The sequence below is a fragment of the Guillardia theta genome, assembly GCF_000315625.1.
Source record: "Guillardia theta CCMP2712 unplaced genomic scaffold GUITHscaffold_1, whole genome shotgun sequence".
NCBI lineage: Eukaryota > Cryptophyceae > Pyrenomonadales > Geminigeraceae > Guillardia > Guillardia theta.
Window position 1 is genome coordinate 50,085 of NW_005434673.1, and position 14,734 is coordinate 64,818.

Sequence of the window (14,734 nt, forward strand, 5' to 3'; positions counted from 1 at the left end):
ATGACCTGCTGGCTCTTAGCGTCGTCGAGGTCATCCGGTCCAGCCGCACGTCATTGAGGAGAGAAGCGTTGGACAAGATTGACAAGGTCGTTACTTCGGCCAAGGGCAACCTGGTGATGGTGATCCGAGAGAGCGAGCCGATGGAAGTTGAAAGCTCCAAGTTCTCCATGAACGAGCTCGGCTCATTCTTCCAGTTCCTGTCCGAGTTCCACGAGAAGGCGACGAGGAAAAGGAAGGAAGAAGAGGAAGAGCATCTTCGCAGAGTCGAGCGCGAGAAGTCGATGAAGCTGGACCGGATGGCCGAGGAGGAAAAGCGAGCTGCGGAACGAGAGCAGCAGCAGGCGGAAGAGCACAGGAAGTTTCTCAGGGCGAGGATGAACCATCAGAACGAGTCGAAGATCTTGAAGGAAGTGTTCGGTGATGATTGTGTGTTTGCCGTAGACGACGTGAAGGTTTACTTTGCTTCATCCAACGAGTCTCAGTCCGAAGAAATCAAGGAGATCAAATCGGTCAAGAATCATCCGGACGGGAGAATTCTCTTCATGTCTGAAGATGCTTCGAAGAACTTGAGCAGGGTGTCCATTGCAATCCCGGGGACTGCCTTCTCCCTTGAGCAACTCCAGCAGGTGTTCGCGATCATGAAGACATTTGCTGATGCCATGGCGAGGGAAGAAAGGGAGAGGCAACAGAGAGTGGAGGAGGAGAAGTTGAGGAGAGACAGGGAGGCCAGAGAAGCAGCCGAGGCAGAAGCCCAACGAAAGCTGAGGGAGGAGGAGGAGAGGAAAGCGGAGGAGGAGAGGAGAAGAGAAGAAGAGAAGCGGCAGGCAGAGCTGGACAAGCAGGCGAGGAAGGAGCGGAGAGAAAAGCAGATCCGTGACACGGCTAAGAAAGCCAAGGACCCGATCGTGATGCTCCTGCATGGCCCTGCGAACATCCTTGCCTGCAGCACCAGGACGTTGTATGTGATGGTACTGATCTTTGCTCCTCCCCTTGGACCTGACGCGAGAGTGCAGGAAGAGGACGATGTGCTGAAGGAAACGAGCTTGAAGGACATTCAGAAGGTCGGGATGGGAAAGGATCCCAACAGCATGGCTGTCTTGGTTGCCGGCTCTCCCTTCGTGGAGATTTCCGTCGCCGACTACCCGATGGATCAGCTAGGCGCTTTCTTCCAGAAGATCTCCAAGTAGTTATGGGCCGGTGGGCTCGATGTTGTAAACTAAAAATGAACTTCGGTACTAGACTCAGACGTGATGCCACCGGCCGCCGCGGGGCCGGGCGACCGCGCCCGGCGCCGCCTGGTGGCCCCCGGGCCTGGGCCGCCGAGGCCGGGCTTTCGGTGGCAACTTGCCAAGTTGGCCCATCCGAGGTGGCATCGAATCAGTTACCGGGGCCGGCCAGGTGACTCACTGGTGCCACTGGGTGACCGGCGATTGAAACCAGAATGTTGGGAGACCGGAAAATTCAAAATTAAATTGCTCTACGTTGCCCATGACCCCTACCCCACCAATCCATTACCACCCCAAGACGAGAGTGGCCCCTTTTTTGTATTTTTGCTTTAGACCCCTTCATGTATCAGCAAATTGCCTTTGAATAGTGGGGTTATAACTCACGTTTTGTGAAGAGGACCCCCACCTTTATCTCCACTACCCCACTTATCAGTTATGCGTCTACTTCATGGCGTGTGAGAGACATGGCATGAGTGCCGCGATGCGATGCGATTGAAGAGGGGGAGAGAACTTGATTGCAGTCAAGCAGCAGAGAGACAAGCATTGCAGTGGTGAGGAAGTACAGTGTGAGACAGGAAGAAGTGAGACATGAAGAAGTGCTCGGCAGGGGAGCATAGCATAGCATAGCATATCAGAGTAGAGAAGAATTTACAAAAGTTGAGATTATGGCGTTTTTTACCAGGACAAACCAATCAATTGTTTTCCGAAAGAAGCGGGGATTTTGAAGGATGAGAGTGTCAACATTATGTTTCTGACTTGGAGTTACAGAAAAGAATGGAAGATTGCCGTGAAACCCCTGATCCTGGTGGGCCCGAGAATCCGAACGACGTAGTTAGAAGATCGAAGACTGGGAAGAGCAGGGATACTCGAGATCGATCCTTGTTCAAGCAACCACTCAACGCTATGAAAGTGAAGAAGGTTGTTGTTGCCAGCAAGTCCGTTGCAAACAGAAACGTTGAAGCTGGTAAGGAGAGGAAGCCTCCATCTCCGATGACTCCGGCAAAGGTCAGACAGGCCCGCTACAGCATGAGTATGAACCGCTCCACGGATACATCTCACTACACGCACCATGAAAGCTCGACAGAAGCGAGCGTCGTTTCATCAGCAGGGAGTCTCAGTGAGGCCTCGACTTTGAGCATCGGATCTTCAACCTCCATCATAAACTCAAGCCTGCTTAGCACAAGCACAGGCCGCGAAAGTTTTGATAGCGCTGGAGGATCGACTCGATGGAGCTCAGGGAGCTACGGATCCATCGATGCTGAGTTGACGGACTCAAACACTCTCGGTCAAACGCAGAAGCTGGGAGGATCTAGAGATAAGCTCACTGTTGCACTTCAGCATAAGGTTGCTACGCTGCAAACTGAAGTTCTTGAGCTTCAAATGAGAAATGCTTCGTTGCAAGACAAGTTGAATGCAAATCTGAGCGAAGCCAAGTCACACGAGACAGCAGATCCAGCCTCGTTTCAACATAGCGGCGGTGAGGTGTCTCTTAAACGAACGATCGGATACAATGAACAACAAGTTCGACAGCTTGAGACTCAGTGTGAGATACTCAAGGATCAAGATGCAAGCTTGAATCAGGTTTTTCTTTCTGTGCATCGACCTTTGATATCTCTAACTAGAAAATGTGCAGGTACATGTAGATCTCTTGCACTCCATGTTCCTTCCCTTGGAACCCAGCGGAAGCTTGGCAGATGTCATCATCAAGTACAAGAATGAAGATGGAAGTGACATGGTGCGAAAGTGTGATGTTGAAATGATCCGTAAGGTAATGAATCAATGATGCTTGAAAAATTTGGTAAAAGATGACAAATTGAGCAGTACATAATCTACCTCGAAGGTAGCTTGGAAAATCGCCAAGATCAGAACGCGGATAAGGAAAATTGGGACAAAAACACTACAGTGCAGCAAAACAAACATAAGAAAAGCAATCAAGCACACGAAAAAAGGATCACTCATCTTGAAGGACAACTGAAAGACGAGATAGCAAAAAATCAACAACTGCAAGAATCAATCAGTGAGCTCGAAAACAATTGGGATCGACTAAACCAAAAACGGATGCAAGAAGATGCCGAAAAAGAAACTAATCTTCAGCATGCTCAATCCTTGATATCCAAACTAACCCAAGAGGCGGCAGAGCTACAGGGCAAGCTTGAGGCAGCCGAGGCAGAGGCCGGGGAGCTAGGAGCCGCTCGAGACGCCATGTACGAGTCGCTGCGAGAGCTTGAGACTAGAAGCCGCGAGGAGGCAGAGGAGCTCAGGACGAAGCTGGGCGAGGCCGAAGAGAGCGAGGCGAGGACTCGAGACCGCATGCGGGCACAGCAAGACGAGCTCGAGGCGCAGCTACAGGCGGCTCAGGCGAGCTTGTCAGAGCTCAGACAGGAGCTACAGGGCAGCGTGCAGGGGAGCGAGCAGCTGCAAGAGGAGATTGCTCAGCTCCAGGAGCAGCTCGAAGCCACCGAGCAGCGGTCGCTGGCTCAAGTGTCCGAGCGCGACCAGAGCTTGCAGGAGGCGCAGGCAGCGATCTCGAGGCTGACGCAGGAGGCGGCAGAGCTACAGGGCAAGCTTGAGGCAGCCGAGGCAGAGGCCGGAGATGTGCGGACGAAGCTGGGCGAGGCCGAAGAGAGCGAGGCGAGGACTCGAGACCGCATGCGGGCACAGCAAGACGAGCTCGAGGCGCAGCTACAGGCGGCTCAGGCGAGCTTGTCAGAGCTCAGACAGGAGCTTGCAGAGGGTCAGAGCCGACAGGCCGAGATGGAGGGAAGCATGCAGGAGCGAGGCCAAGCCCTTGAGGAGGCGCAGGCAGCGATCTCGAGGCTGACGCAGGAGGCGGCAGAGCTACAGGGCAAGCTTGAGGCAGCCGAGGCAGAGGCCGGGGAGCTAGGAGCCGCTCGAGACGCCATGTACGAGTCGCTGCGAGAGCTTGAGACTAGAAGCCGCGAGGAGGCAGAGGAGCTCAGGACGAAGCTGGGCGAGGCCGAAGAGAGCGAGGCGAGGACTCGAGACCGCATGCGGGCACAGCAAGACGAGCTCGAGGCGCAGCTACAGGAGTCACAAGAGTACATTACGTCTCTCCGTGTTGAAATGGCAGTTGTGGAGAAGAAGAGCGATGCGCTTGTGTATCAATTTTCTCTACAGAATGACTTTTTGTCTCAACTCTTCTCTGAGTATGACTCCTTCTTCTGCAATCTTTCGTTTTTATGCGAGTGCATCGAAGTTCTCGTCCAGTCATGCGAGTTCAAGGTTTCTCAGGTCTTGTCTTGCAACAAGGCGCAGAAAGTTTACATTGCAGGCTGTCAGCAGCTTCTGTTCGATAGCACTGCCGAGCTTGAGGCTCTCCGCACTCTCTACCAGCTGTCCTTGCTCCGCGCTGAGGACGCCGAGGACCAGAGCGACATGACTCTAGCGCTGGGAGCTGCTGAGATCAAGTTGAACAAGGTGGAGGAGCTTGTTGCCAAGTGCGTGCATCCAGTAGGGGGTCTTGCTGGAGAAGTGCATGAGTTGTCTGGTGAGCTCTCAGCTGCTCGGGGTCAAGTCGCCGAGCACCAACTTGTCAACTGGTCGCTCAGCTCGCAGCTGGCAGCTCTCACCTCGACTCTGCTGGACTGTAAGGACAAGGCCGAAGACATGGCGCAGCAGGTGTCGAGCATCACCTCGGAGATGGTTGAGGCTCAGCACGAGTCGGCGGTGAGGTAAAGAAGGGTGGGGGAGGAACCTGACGAGGCTGGCAGGAGCTGAAGGAGAACCTGGCGCAGACGTCGAGGAGGGCAAGGGAGTTGGAGGAGAAGTACAAGGGGTCGAAGAAAGTCTGTATGGTACTGGACGGGCAGATGCATGCCGTCTGCTCGCTGGTGTCGATTCAGCTGCTGGAGCTCGAGGTTGTCACGTGAAGTTGAAGTTTGAGGCTGATGTGATGCCAGGTCCTGCATTGCAATGCAAAAGACGCCTTCATCAACATGAAGTACCGGGAAGAAAACCTGATCGACTGCTTGCGCCAGTCTACCCGAGAGGTCGACATGTACAAGTTGAGGAACCAGGAGCTGGTGGATGAGATGAGAGTCAAAGAAGGACGGATCGAACAACTCAAGGAGGAAGTCTTGCAATCTCAGAGAGACTTGATGCAGTCACAAGATGAGATGACAAGCACTCTGCAAGTTTGGAACTCTTCTCACAAGGACGAGCAGGTGCTAAATCGCCTGCCCCTGCTGCCGTTCTTGTTGCTGACTCTCCATGCAGGAGAAGACCCTCGCTCCCATCTTAGTCAAACTCCTCAAAGTCTGCGACGAGATTGAACAGACCCACAGGAACTGCCTAGTTACAACCCAGCTGAAAGACTCTCAGCACATGGCGGTGACGACACAACTTCGGTCACTGCAAGAAAATGTGGAGAACCTCCAGAGGGCGATGAAGCGCAAAGACGACTCGGCCTCAGCGATGAGCGATCAACTCTGCAAGTACAAGCGAGACATCATAGAGAAATCAATCAGCCTGGAGTCTATCCAGAAGGAATACGAGAACATGCGCTCCCAGCACGAGACCCTCTTGAAAGACCTGCAAAGGTGACTCACGATTATTCTCTGATCGCACATGTTCACATTGCGAGCTCACACTCGATGGCAGATGTCAACAACGATCTGTCCGCATCGAAGGTGAAAACTCAGCCATTAAGCAAGAGTTGAGTTGCTTCCGACGACAAGCCGCAGCAAGGATGATGCAGGACAAGTCTATTGAGTTCTATTGAGGTTTCATGTACATACATCTGACATGTCCACATCTACTTGATGTTTCAGCAATCGACACTCGATGCTGCTAGCTCCTCACGCAACGAGCGATTCAGTTCTCCCAAAGTCTGTCACACTTTCAACGAACGAGACTCTCTCACCCGAATGAAAATCTCACAATCTTGAGATCTTCGTTTGCCACTCTAATTTCATTCCACACTTCTATCATGTCTTGTCTGCATCGAAATCTCACCAAACCATCCATGAAATGAACGTCACGTACTGTCTTCTCTCAATCTCAGTGAACATTCGCCTTCTAAATGTGCTGGACCCCTTCATTCTTCTGCCCCCGGCAACCTGATGAGCAAGTCATGGTCAACCTGGAATGAAATGTGAAATAATACATTCAAAGGTTTTGCTGGTTGACGTGTTGAGCAAGGAAGATTTTCTCTTGATTGCATCAAATTCATGGATTTGACTGACAACTCTTGTTTACGGATCGTTGGATCTTCTCCTGCTTCATGACTGACTTCGAAAATTCCGGCCATTGCGAGCAAATTCACCGTTGAAGACATCGAGCTGGGATTCATCAGGGCCATCTGAGGCATCATCAACCATCCTCATGCACTTCCAAGAGTCTTCAGGCTCCATGTATGGATACAAGTCGCTCTGAATGAAACGTCAACTCATGACAGAGGACAGGAATACAGCTTGCCCCGTCAGATTCTGTCTCAACCCTCCTCTGTCCTAGCAGCAGCCTTGCTTTCCTGATTTCCAAACAAGGATATCATTTCCATCAATGATCACACAAGATAACATCACATTCTTCTGTCCAAAAGATCATATCTCACTCCAGGTATTGTTACCCTCCCGCCCCTTATCTCCTCTTTTGCATTGAGCCTACATTCATTGAAATTTCAAAACGATAAGTGGAGAGTTGATAGTTGAGAGACCATTCGTAAATATCGCTGACATCAGTAGGTAGTTCCATTATCGTTGACATCAGTAGGTAGTTCCATTATCGCTGACATTAGTAGGCAGTTCCATTGTCATGCTTTCGTCTTGAGCAGGGAGAGAGACTCGTCGTATCCCTGCCGAAAAATCAAAATCACGGTGAGGTCGAATTTGATTATGTTTGTAAGTACGAGGACTAGATCAGGCAAGTTACCATCTTGCTGCACAAGGCTGTTGTTGTTGTTGTTTTCTGTTTCTCTCTTCACCTTTCACTGGTTCTTCAAACAGCTAGCGCAACTCTTGAAGCATCCTGCCCTGCTCTGATGCCCTGTCCTCCTGCCCTGCTCTGATGACCTGTCCTCCTGCCCTTCTCTGATGCCATCTTTGAAATTCAAAAAGGCGTGTAACCATCACATAAAGCCGCCCCACCCCTACCCCTAAAACCACCCTACCCCTGAATGTACACCGTTTGCATAGAAAACAGGAGGAGGAGGAGGAGGAGGAGGAGGAGGAGGAGGAGGCGAGCTGTACATGGCGTGATCTCCTGTTCCACCTGCTTGTTTTGAACATGAAGGCAAGTCGCATCCTGTCGCTGTACCTCGCGCTCTCTTGGTTTGATGTTGGTCAAAACTTCCGGCTGTACAGAACGGATTTCATGAGGATCGACAGCATCAACTCTCGATGCAAGATGTCCCGAATGTTGACGTCCATGTATAGAACTCAGGCAATGAAAAGCTTGCGCGAGCGTCTTGGAACCATCCGCCTCTTGTCCAAGGAGGGCCCAGCCCGAGAGATGCCTCCGTCAAACGTAAAGAGCGACGAACTAGACTGGGAGAAGACTTGGATGAGTGTGGTTTCATGCGCAAAGAGCGAAGCAGGTAAGCGCTTCCTAGGAGAATGCAGAGCAATGCAGGAGATTGAGGAGATTGAAGAACACTTTGACATGATCGGCGAGCTTCGAGCGCTTCGTGTCCGCAACAAGATGAAGGATTTTGATGATTCTTTCACCTTCACTTCCATCGCCGACGTCGAGGACATTTTGCTCAGAGTATCCACAGCTGGAGTTGTAGAGGTAGAAGAGCTGCAAACTCTTCGCACGACGGCAAGAACCCTCCGTCAGCTGAACGATCGGATGAAATCAGAGGAAGTTTCATGGTTGTGCCCGACCGTCGTCAGGGTCTGGTCACAGAGGGGAGGAAAGGCAGTTCCCGCCCAGGTGATCAAAGTTCTCAACCAGAACCTCAAGAGCGATGGTCGGCTGGACCTGTCGAGGTACCCGGAGGCTCGAGCCCTGCAGGAGAACTACCTAAGGCTGGAGGAGACTGTCCGCACGACAACCAACTTGCAGAGGAAACTTCACCCGCTGGTGCAGGAGATGGAGAGTGCGAAGCAAGCGTACCTCCAGGCCATCCACCAGATCCTGCGACTGATCTCTCGTGACATCTCCCCGCACGCACGAGACGTGCTCGACGCTCTTGAAGCTTCTGCCGTCCTCGACGGTCTCTGCGCAAGGGAGCGAGCGGCGCTGAGGATGGGAGCGAGCAGGTGATGAGGGAGAGTGCGGGCCCGAGCTGAAGCTCCAGCAGGCCTCTAGTAGGACGTGAAGGTCTCATCCAGCTGCATGCTTGTCAACATCCGCTGCTGGCTCTGCGAGAGACCTCACCTGTTGGCAACGACCTCCTGCTGGACTCTAGCAAGCGAGGGCTGGTGGTCACTGGCCCCAACGGAGGAGGGAAGACAATCCTGCTGAAGGTGAGCTGGGAAAGAGCTGGGGAGGCTTTGACATGCACTTGTCAAGACCGTCGGGCTGTTTGCCAAGCTGGTCCAGCGTGGATGTTGGCTGCCCTGTCGAGCTGGGAGCCGATTTGATCTGTTTGAGCACATCCTCTGCTCAATAGGAGACGGGCAAGACGTTTTCAAGGACCTCTCAACCTTCTCCTCTCAACTCGAAGACGTTGTCACCTCCCCTCTTCCATCCTCTTCTCACCTCCTCCCTCCTCATGCCTCGAACCCCTCACACACCCTCCTCACACCTGCTATCCTTCTCCTTGCTGCTTGTCGTCTCCTCGCTCACTTTCCCTCAGATCCGTAAGATCATGAATACTTCTCTCTCCTCCGCGCCTGCCAGCTCTCTGATCCTGCTCGATGAGCCCTGCTCGGGGACCTGCCCAGAGGAAGGAAGTGCTCTAGCAAAGGCGATCCTGCAGGAGTTGGTGGAGCAGGACGTGAGGTAATGTCAACTCCCGTTCCCCCTTCTCCTGCTCCTGCTTCTCCTCCTCCTCCTCCTCCATTTCCAGACTGTCATCTGAGGGAGTGCTAGGCTGGTCACGACGACACACTACGAGGGGGTGAAGAACATGGCGATGAACAACCACAGGTGACTTGACCAGCGTCTGACCTTACCATTGTGACTGTCGCCTCAGATTTCAAGTCTGCAACATGTACTGGAACGGTTCTTCTCCCTCCTTCCGCGCATTCTTCGGCTTCCCTGGCCATAGCCGGGCACTGGCCGCCGGTGACTCACATTTGCTGGGCTATCGACGGCTCACTGGCTGTCATCCAGCTGAACGATCTGGCCTGCCTCGTGCTGTCCTTGGACGCGCGCGAAGTTTGCTAGCGGGGCATCAACAAGTTCTAGAGCTAGTCGAGGAGGTGGAGGAGAGAAGAGCGGGCGAGCATCAAGTCCAGCTGGTGGTGAGCATGCAGAGCAACAGGAGGTGATGGATCGGCAGGAGATTTCAGCTCTGCGGTTGAGGATCCATCAGCTTGAGGCGTCCATGGACCAGTGGGAAGAGAGGATCGCAACAGGTGCTACGAGCATAGGGAGGAGGAGGGAGGAGTGGGGAGAGGCGGGGGGAGGGGGGGGGGGGGAAGTGGGGAGGAGGATGGGGAAGTTAGGAGGAGAAAGTTCTGACGTGTATGAAGGCTCCACAGCACTGATCCGGCAGGCAAGGACTGCGGTCCTCCTCCAACTACAGGTAGCTGAAGCAGCGGTAGGAGGAAGCTCGTGGGCGTCGTTCCCCTCATGACTTGCTCCTGACCAGGTGGAGGAGGCAAAGCAGGAAGCGCTGAGGAAGGAGGAGTTGGCGTGGGGGCTGGAGAGCGAGGATCTTGAGCTGTCTCTGAGCCTCTTCTATCAAGGAGCGGAGGTGGAGGGCAGCTGGAGCATGAATGAGCTGAGAAATTCTGCAGGAGAGCGAAGCTAAGGACAAGCGCAAGGGGTCGAGGAAATGAAGAGCCCTTATACAACCAATCTTTGAATAAAAATTGAATAAAGCTGATCCTTCGCCCTTTAATTTTGAATTTGAGCCCATAGAGACCGCAAACTTAACGTGCATGACGATCAAATCGCTCGGTCATGAGAGATGCGGCTCCTGCTCCTCTTGTGTGTTCACATTTTCTTGACATACTCCACGACGTTAGAAGTTTGCATGCCTGACACAATCCAAGTCATGTTAACAGAGATCATGTTGCCGTCCCGCTATCCCTCTTCCAGCTGCACCCCACCTGCTTCGTAATCTTTCAAGTTCTGCAAAGTAGTGTCTGCGATGGTCTGAAGAGCCTCTGTAGTCAAGAAAGCCTGATGCGCCGTGATGATCACCTAGCCAGCTGTCAGTCCCTTGGCGAGTCAAGTCAAGACGTCCACGTTGGGGAAAGTGAGGAGCCTGGTGAGGATTTGATCTGAGAGGATTTGATCGGAGCAATCTTTAAAGAAGAAAGATCTGCAGATCATAAGTCATCACCAGAACGAGTTGCCTTTGCTCCTACTGTTCGTTCTCGTAGACATCCATGCCCACTCCTCCAATCTTCCTCTCCCTCAAACCTTCTTCGAGCTGCCAGCAACATCACATCTCCTTCTTGTGTACAGGGAACGTAAGGAGCTCACGGCTTCAGCATCGATGAGACCTCCACGGGAGACGTTGATGATAACCACTCCCTTCTTCATCGTCTCTGAACAACTTGTCAGCTCCGTAGAAAGCTCGCTCTCAACGATTACGGATGCTCTCCTTGCCGATGATGTGATAGGTCTCGGGCATGAGAGGCACGTGGAGAGAGATGATATCGCTCTGTTGGACACCAGTAAACCTTGCGCATGAGAACATCGTTTCTTTCCTCTGCAAGAAGGGTTTCTTTTGAGACATATTCCATTCCCAAAGCCTTCATCTCATCACTCGGATACGGATCGAACCCGAGCAGTCTTCCAGGAGAGAACCCGTTCAAGATCTTAGCAGTAATTCTTCCAATGTTGCCCGTTCCCAAGATTCCTATCGTCTTGCCGTGGATATCAAACCCTTTGCAAGAGTTTACATGCATCAAGTCGTACTAAAAAACAGGAGCACCTTGCAGGTTCTCGATGTTGAAGTTGTGCTCTCTCACGCGGTTGTACGCCTTGTGGATCTTTCTCACCTGCAGCAGAGAGAAGAAAAGTCACGAGTCGCGCCGAAGTTGGCTCCTCTCTCACCAGACTGAGAAGCAAACCAACAGCCATCTCAGCAACTGCGTATGGACTGTAGACAGGAACTCGACGGACATCAAGGCCCCGCTTTGCCGCACACTCAAGATCTACATGGTTGAAGCCTGCACACCGTGAGATGCTTCGAAACAGCCATTACAAACACACCAGTACTCCTCAACAAAATCAACTTCACTCCAATATCTGCGAGGTAGTTCACGACACGCTCGTCCGCAATGTCGTTGACAAAGAGGCAAACCACTTCGCATCTACCGCACGAGTGTTACATCAGCGATCACAGCGAAAGAACCATACCCAGATGCAAGTTCGGCAGTCTCCTCGCTCAGTCGAACAGGAAGGCATTTCAAATTATCTGCCCCCAGATGTGCAGTGAGGGCTGGAACAAGACATTGCCCATCGTAATGCGCAAAGCTGAAGATAGCAATCTATTCAAATGTTACTATTCAGCTCTGAGATGCATTGACTTGCCTTAGGCATGCCGAGGTCGCTTCAATCACACTGAAAACAGCAAATCCAAGTCATCAACAGCGGGTCGTGAGTTCAAACTCTATCAGAAACAATTTGAATTATCTTGGTTACGTGGAGATAATTCGTAAGATTAAAACCTCGTCCTTCTCCTGCCCCCTCCCTCCATCCTTATTTCTTTGTCTCGCTTCTTATCCTAGAATCGGGGGATCTCCTGAACTGAGAAATTCCTCACATAGCAACCAGCTTCTCTTCTACTACTGTTCTACACTTCTCCCCTGATTATAATCAGATCTCATCAAGTTTCTAATCTCTGATCTCTGATCGCTCATCTCTCATCTTTCATCTTTCATCTTTCATCTAGCGATTCTTAGCATTTTCCGTCTGTTTCTTTTCTTCCCCCGTTCTTACGTCTCCTCTCCTATACTCCCCAACCCCCTGTGATTCCACCCCACCCCTTATTTTACTACCCCTATTGACTAGTACCCCTACAGTCTATAGCACATTCCAGGAATCTGAAATCGCATCTGTTTGTTCCCCAGTACCCCTACCCTAATTTTGTCTCACTACCCCTATCTCCCAGTGCGACCTCCTCTTCTTCGGAAGTTCCCTTTACAGGGCACACGGCCTCAAGAGTCTTGAACAGCCGGACCGCCGGGCCATGGCAGCCTGTCAGACGGTCAAACCGGCGGCCCGGCTGGCCCGGCCGGTGGCAGGCCCCCGACGCACTGAAGCTGAGCTCAGCTGGACTCGGGCCAGCTGGACTAAAACGCCGAAGTTTCCGAAGTGACTGTGGCAGTTCACTGGCAGTCACGCGGGCCAAGTTGTGATGTAATGTCTGTAATCAAGTAAAGAAAACGGTGGCTATGATGCGCTACAACTTTGAGTTGTAACGATTAGGTAAACGCGCGGGGCTCTGGAGGAACGTTTGTTTTCTTGGCGTCTTGATCCTTTGCGGAGTCCCCAGGCCTGTTCTGACGATCTCGTTCACCTTGGAGGAAAACTTCAAAGGAGTTCTCGCATCCTTGCATGTCTCTGGCTCAGAGCTTTGCAGTAGATGGTTACGTGGCCCTCCAGGAGTAGGCCTGACAAGGATGTCAGAAATCTACCGCGATCGAGAAAGTGTCACCTGGAAGGAGTTTCTCTACGAAAATTTTTCATGGGAGTTGTAACTCGGATGATGTCTTCACACATACCTGCTCACATTGACCGTCTGTGAATGGAAAACTTTCCTATACCAACAAGAGGAAGAAGGCATTACCCGTTATTCTTCTACAAAAGTCCTTCGCGCTTTCTTGCTCAACATCCCTCCTCCTCTTGCGTTCATCTTTCATCTTCTGATACAACTCGCTGCAAACGATTTCTGATCGATGTGGAGTTCTTGCTGAAAGCGAAGGACGGTCGCAGTAGCCCGGGCTCTTGCTTTCATGGTCGTTGGGCAGTCGATGTGCTTCATAGTAAACGTCATCACACTGAAAGAAAACTTCGAAATCAGTTGAACTCTGAATCTCACCTGACTTCAATGTTGTAGGAGAATTTCTTGAGTTATTGTTTGGCAAGTCCCATTTCCTAGACAATATTGTCAATGGGACGAGGACAACTATGCTCAAGGAAACATTTACATCTTTCCTCCTTCGTCTTGAGCCAAGCAAAATTCATGACAGGAAGACAATGCAAGGGCTTCTTCTTGATTGATATCATTCTTCGGTGTGTTTTTCGGACTCTTGATGGTTCCAAACTTCTTGCTGAGTGAGTTTGGCGAATGCTCTTTACCATCAGGAGAATCCTTCACGGGTGTCTGATTTCCCGGCGATCTGAGCTTAGGTGAGAATTTCCGTCCGTTTGAGATCACATCCCTTGAAGGAGAACTATCGTCCTGACGGTGAAGTGAATACAAGGTAAGATCAAACATCAGTGCAAACCTGCTCCTGCGATTGCAAAGCCAATATTTCCTTGCGGGCACCCTCATGATTCACAAGTTCAGATATGATGTCCTTTGTCTACAGAGTAAAGTCAATTGGATTGCATGATAGCGCATCTGATTCAAAACTCCCAACCTTCCTTGAAGCCTTGATACCATGTTTTTTTGAGAGTAATTGCAAATCAGATCTGCTTTGAAATTGCAAATAACTTTCAACAGCATCTTTTTGCGTTTCCTCCTTTCGAACCTGTCCGTGATAGTGAGAATCACACAGTCCATCAGTCCTGTTCCATTATCAACCTCCTCTAATGTCATCTCCTGAGTCGGGTCCTTATGAATCTGCAGCGCTAGCTCCGAACGGAGTTGAGCGACAATATTTTCATTCTGTGCAAACATTAAACATTCAAATCAATTGTGAAGGACAAAGGGGCTACCGTTTGATTGGCTTTGATTCCAAAAGCCTTGGCCATCTGCTGCAATTCTTTCCTCTTCTTGTGGATGAGCCCATCAAGAAAGTCTTGATTCACAACTTCCGGAAACAAGGAAGAATCGCCCATATTTTTCAGCCTTGTTGCCTCTTCCTTCAACGAACAAATGAAGCCTTGAGCTCTATCTCTGCTCTTTGTAATGTGTCGGACCTCTCCTTTGGTTCTACTCCCTCCCTTCCTCCTCTTCTCTATTCTCTCTCGCTTCCACTGGTTCCTCTTGCCTCGTCCCCGACTAAAAAAATTCCACGCATTTTTGAATCCAAAGGCTACACTATGTTGAATAGGGTGGGGGTAGGGGGGTAATGTCGTGACAACCCAATAAATCATATACAAAAGGACCGGTGCAAAGATTTTCAGGATGGTACGGGTTGTTTGTAATCAGCGAGGCGGGCTCGTGTTTCCAGCGAGACAACCTACTGCATGGCTACTCCGAAGTGGAGAGCCAACTACACCTTACAACGGTCCCTAGCAAGTCGAGGACGAGG

At 51.3% G+C, this 14,734-nt stretch overlaps 6 protein-coding genes across 6 annotated transcripts; 3 read left to right on the forward strand and 3 right to left on the reverse strand.

Moving 5' to 3' along the window:
• Positions 1-423: 423 nt before the first annotated feature.
• On the forward strand, positions 424-1,233 carry GUITHDRAFT_149706 (hypothetical protein). The gene is made up of 2 exons (XM_005842052.1): positions 424-968; positions 1,014-1,233. The coding sequence occupies exons 1-2, from the start codon at positions 543-545 to the stop codon at positions 1,185-1,187; spliced, it is 600 nt and encodes a 199-aa protein (XP_005842109.1). The 5' UTR covers positions 424-542; the 3' UTR covers positions 1,188-1,233.
• Positions 1,234-2,000: 767 nt separating this feature from the next.
• Positions 2,001-5,967, forward strand: GUITHDRAFT_98916 (hypothetical protein; the record flags this gene model as incomplete). The annotated part of the gene is made up of 7 exons (XM_005842053.1): positions 2,001-2,807; positions 2,860-2,994; positions 3,048-4,913; positions 4,958-5,104; positions 5,147-5,410; positions 5,463-5,785; positions 5,847-5,967. 7 exons carry the CDS (start codon positions 2,001-2,003, stop codon positions 5,965-5,967), a joined length of 3,663 nt encoding a protein of 1,220 aa, XP_005842110.1.
• A 1,589-nt stretch (positions 5,968-7,556) lies between these two features.
• On the forward strand, positions 7,557-10,135 carry GUITHDRAFT_98917 (hypothetical protein; the record flags this gene model as incomplete). Its single annotated transcript, XM_005842054.1, has 11 exons — positions 7,557-8,446; positions 8,488-8,653; positions 8,700-8,855; positions 8,986-9,131; positions 9,222-9,278; positions 9,325-9,416; positions 9,465-9,595; positions 9,634-9,709; positions 9,827-9,894; positions 9,946-10,050; positions 10,094-10,135. 11 exons carry the CDS (start codon positions 7,557-7,559, stop codon positions 10,133-10,135), a joined length of 1,929 nt encoding a protein of 642 aa, XP_005842111.1.
• Positions 10,136-10,382: 247 nt separating this feature from the next.
• On the reverse strand, positions 10,383-11,872 carry GUITHDRAFT_83711 (hypothetical protein; the record flags this gene model as incomplete). Its single annotated transcript, XM_005842055.1, has 11 exons — positions 11,844-11,872; positions 11,670-11,800; positions 11,523-11,623; positions 11,364-11,479; positions 11,242-11,308; positions 11,003-11,193; positions 10,899-10,968; positions 10,788-10,852; positions 10,670-10,734; positions 10,548-10,623; positions 10,383-10,502 (listed from the first exon to the last, which is right to left on the reverse strand). Exons 1-11 carry the CDS (start codon positions 11,850-11,852, stop codon positions 10,383-10,385), a joined length of 1,011 nt encoding a protein of 336 aa, XP_005842112.1. The 5' UTR covers positions 11,853-11,872.
• Positions 11,873-12,657: 785 nt separating this feature from the next.
• Positions 12,658-13,028, reverse strand: GUITHDRAFT_149708 (hypothetical protein). The gene is made up of 2 exons (XM_005842056.1): positions 12,970-13,028; positions 12,658-12,925 (listed from the first exon to the last, which is right to left on the reverse strand). Exons 1-2 carry the CDS (start codon positions 12,999-13,001, stop codon positions 12,715-12,717), a joined length of 243 nt encoding a protein of 80 aa, XP_005842113.1. The 5' UTR covers positions 13,002-13,028; the 3' UTR covers positions 12,658-12,714.
• Positions 13,029-13,269: 241 nt separating this feature from the next.
• GUITHDRAFT_149709 (hypothetical protein) lies at positions 13,270-14,476 on the reverse strand (the record flags this gene model as incomplete). The annotated part of the gene is made up of 7 exons (XM_005842057.1): positions 14,196-14,476; positions 14,062-14,145; positions 13,898-14,008; positions 13,763-13,840; positions 13,463-13,716; positions 13,354-13,409; positions 13,270-13,290 (listed from the first exon to the last, which is right to left on the reverse strand). Coding segments are annotated over exons 1-6 (700 nt in total), but the record flags the coding sequence as incomplete, so codon positions are not given.
• Positions 14,477-14,734: the final 258 nt, after the last annotated feature.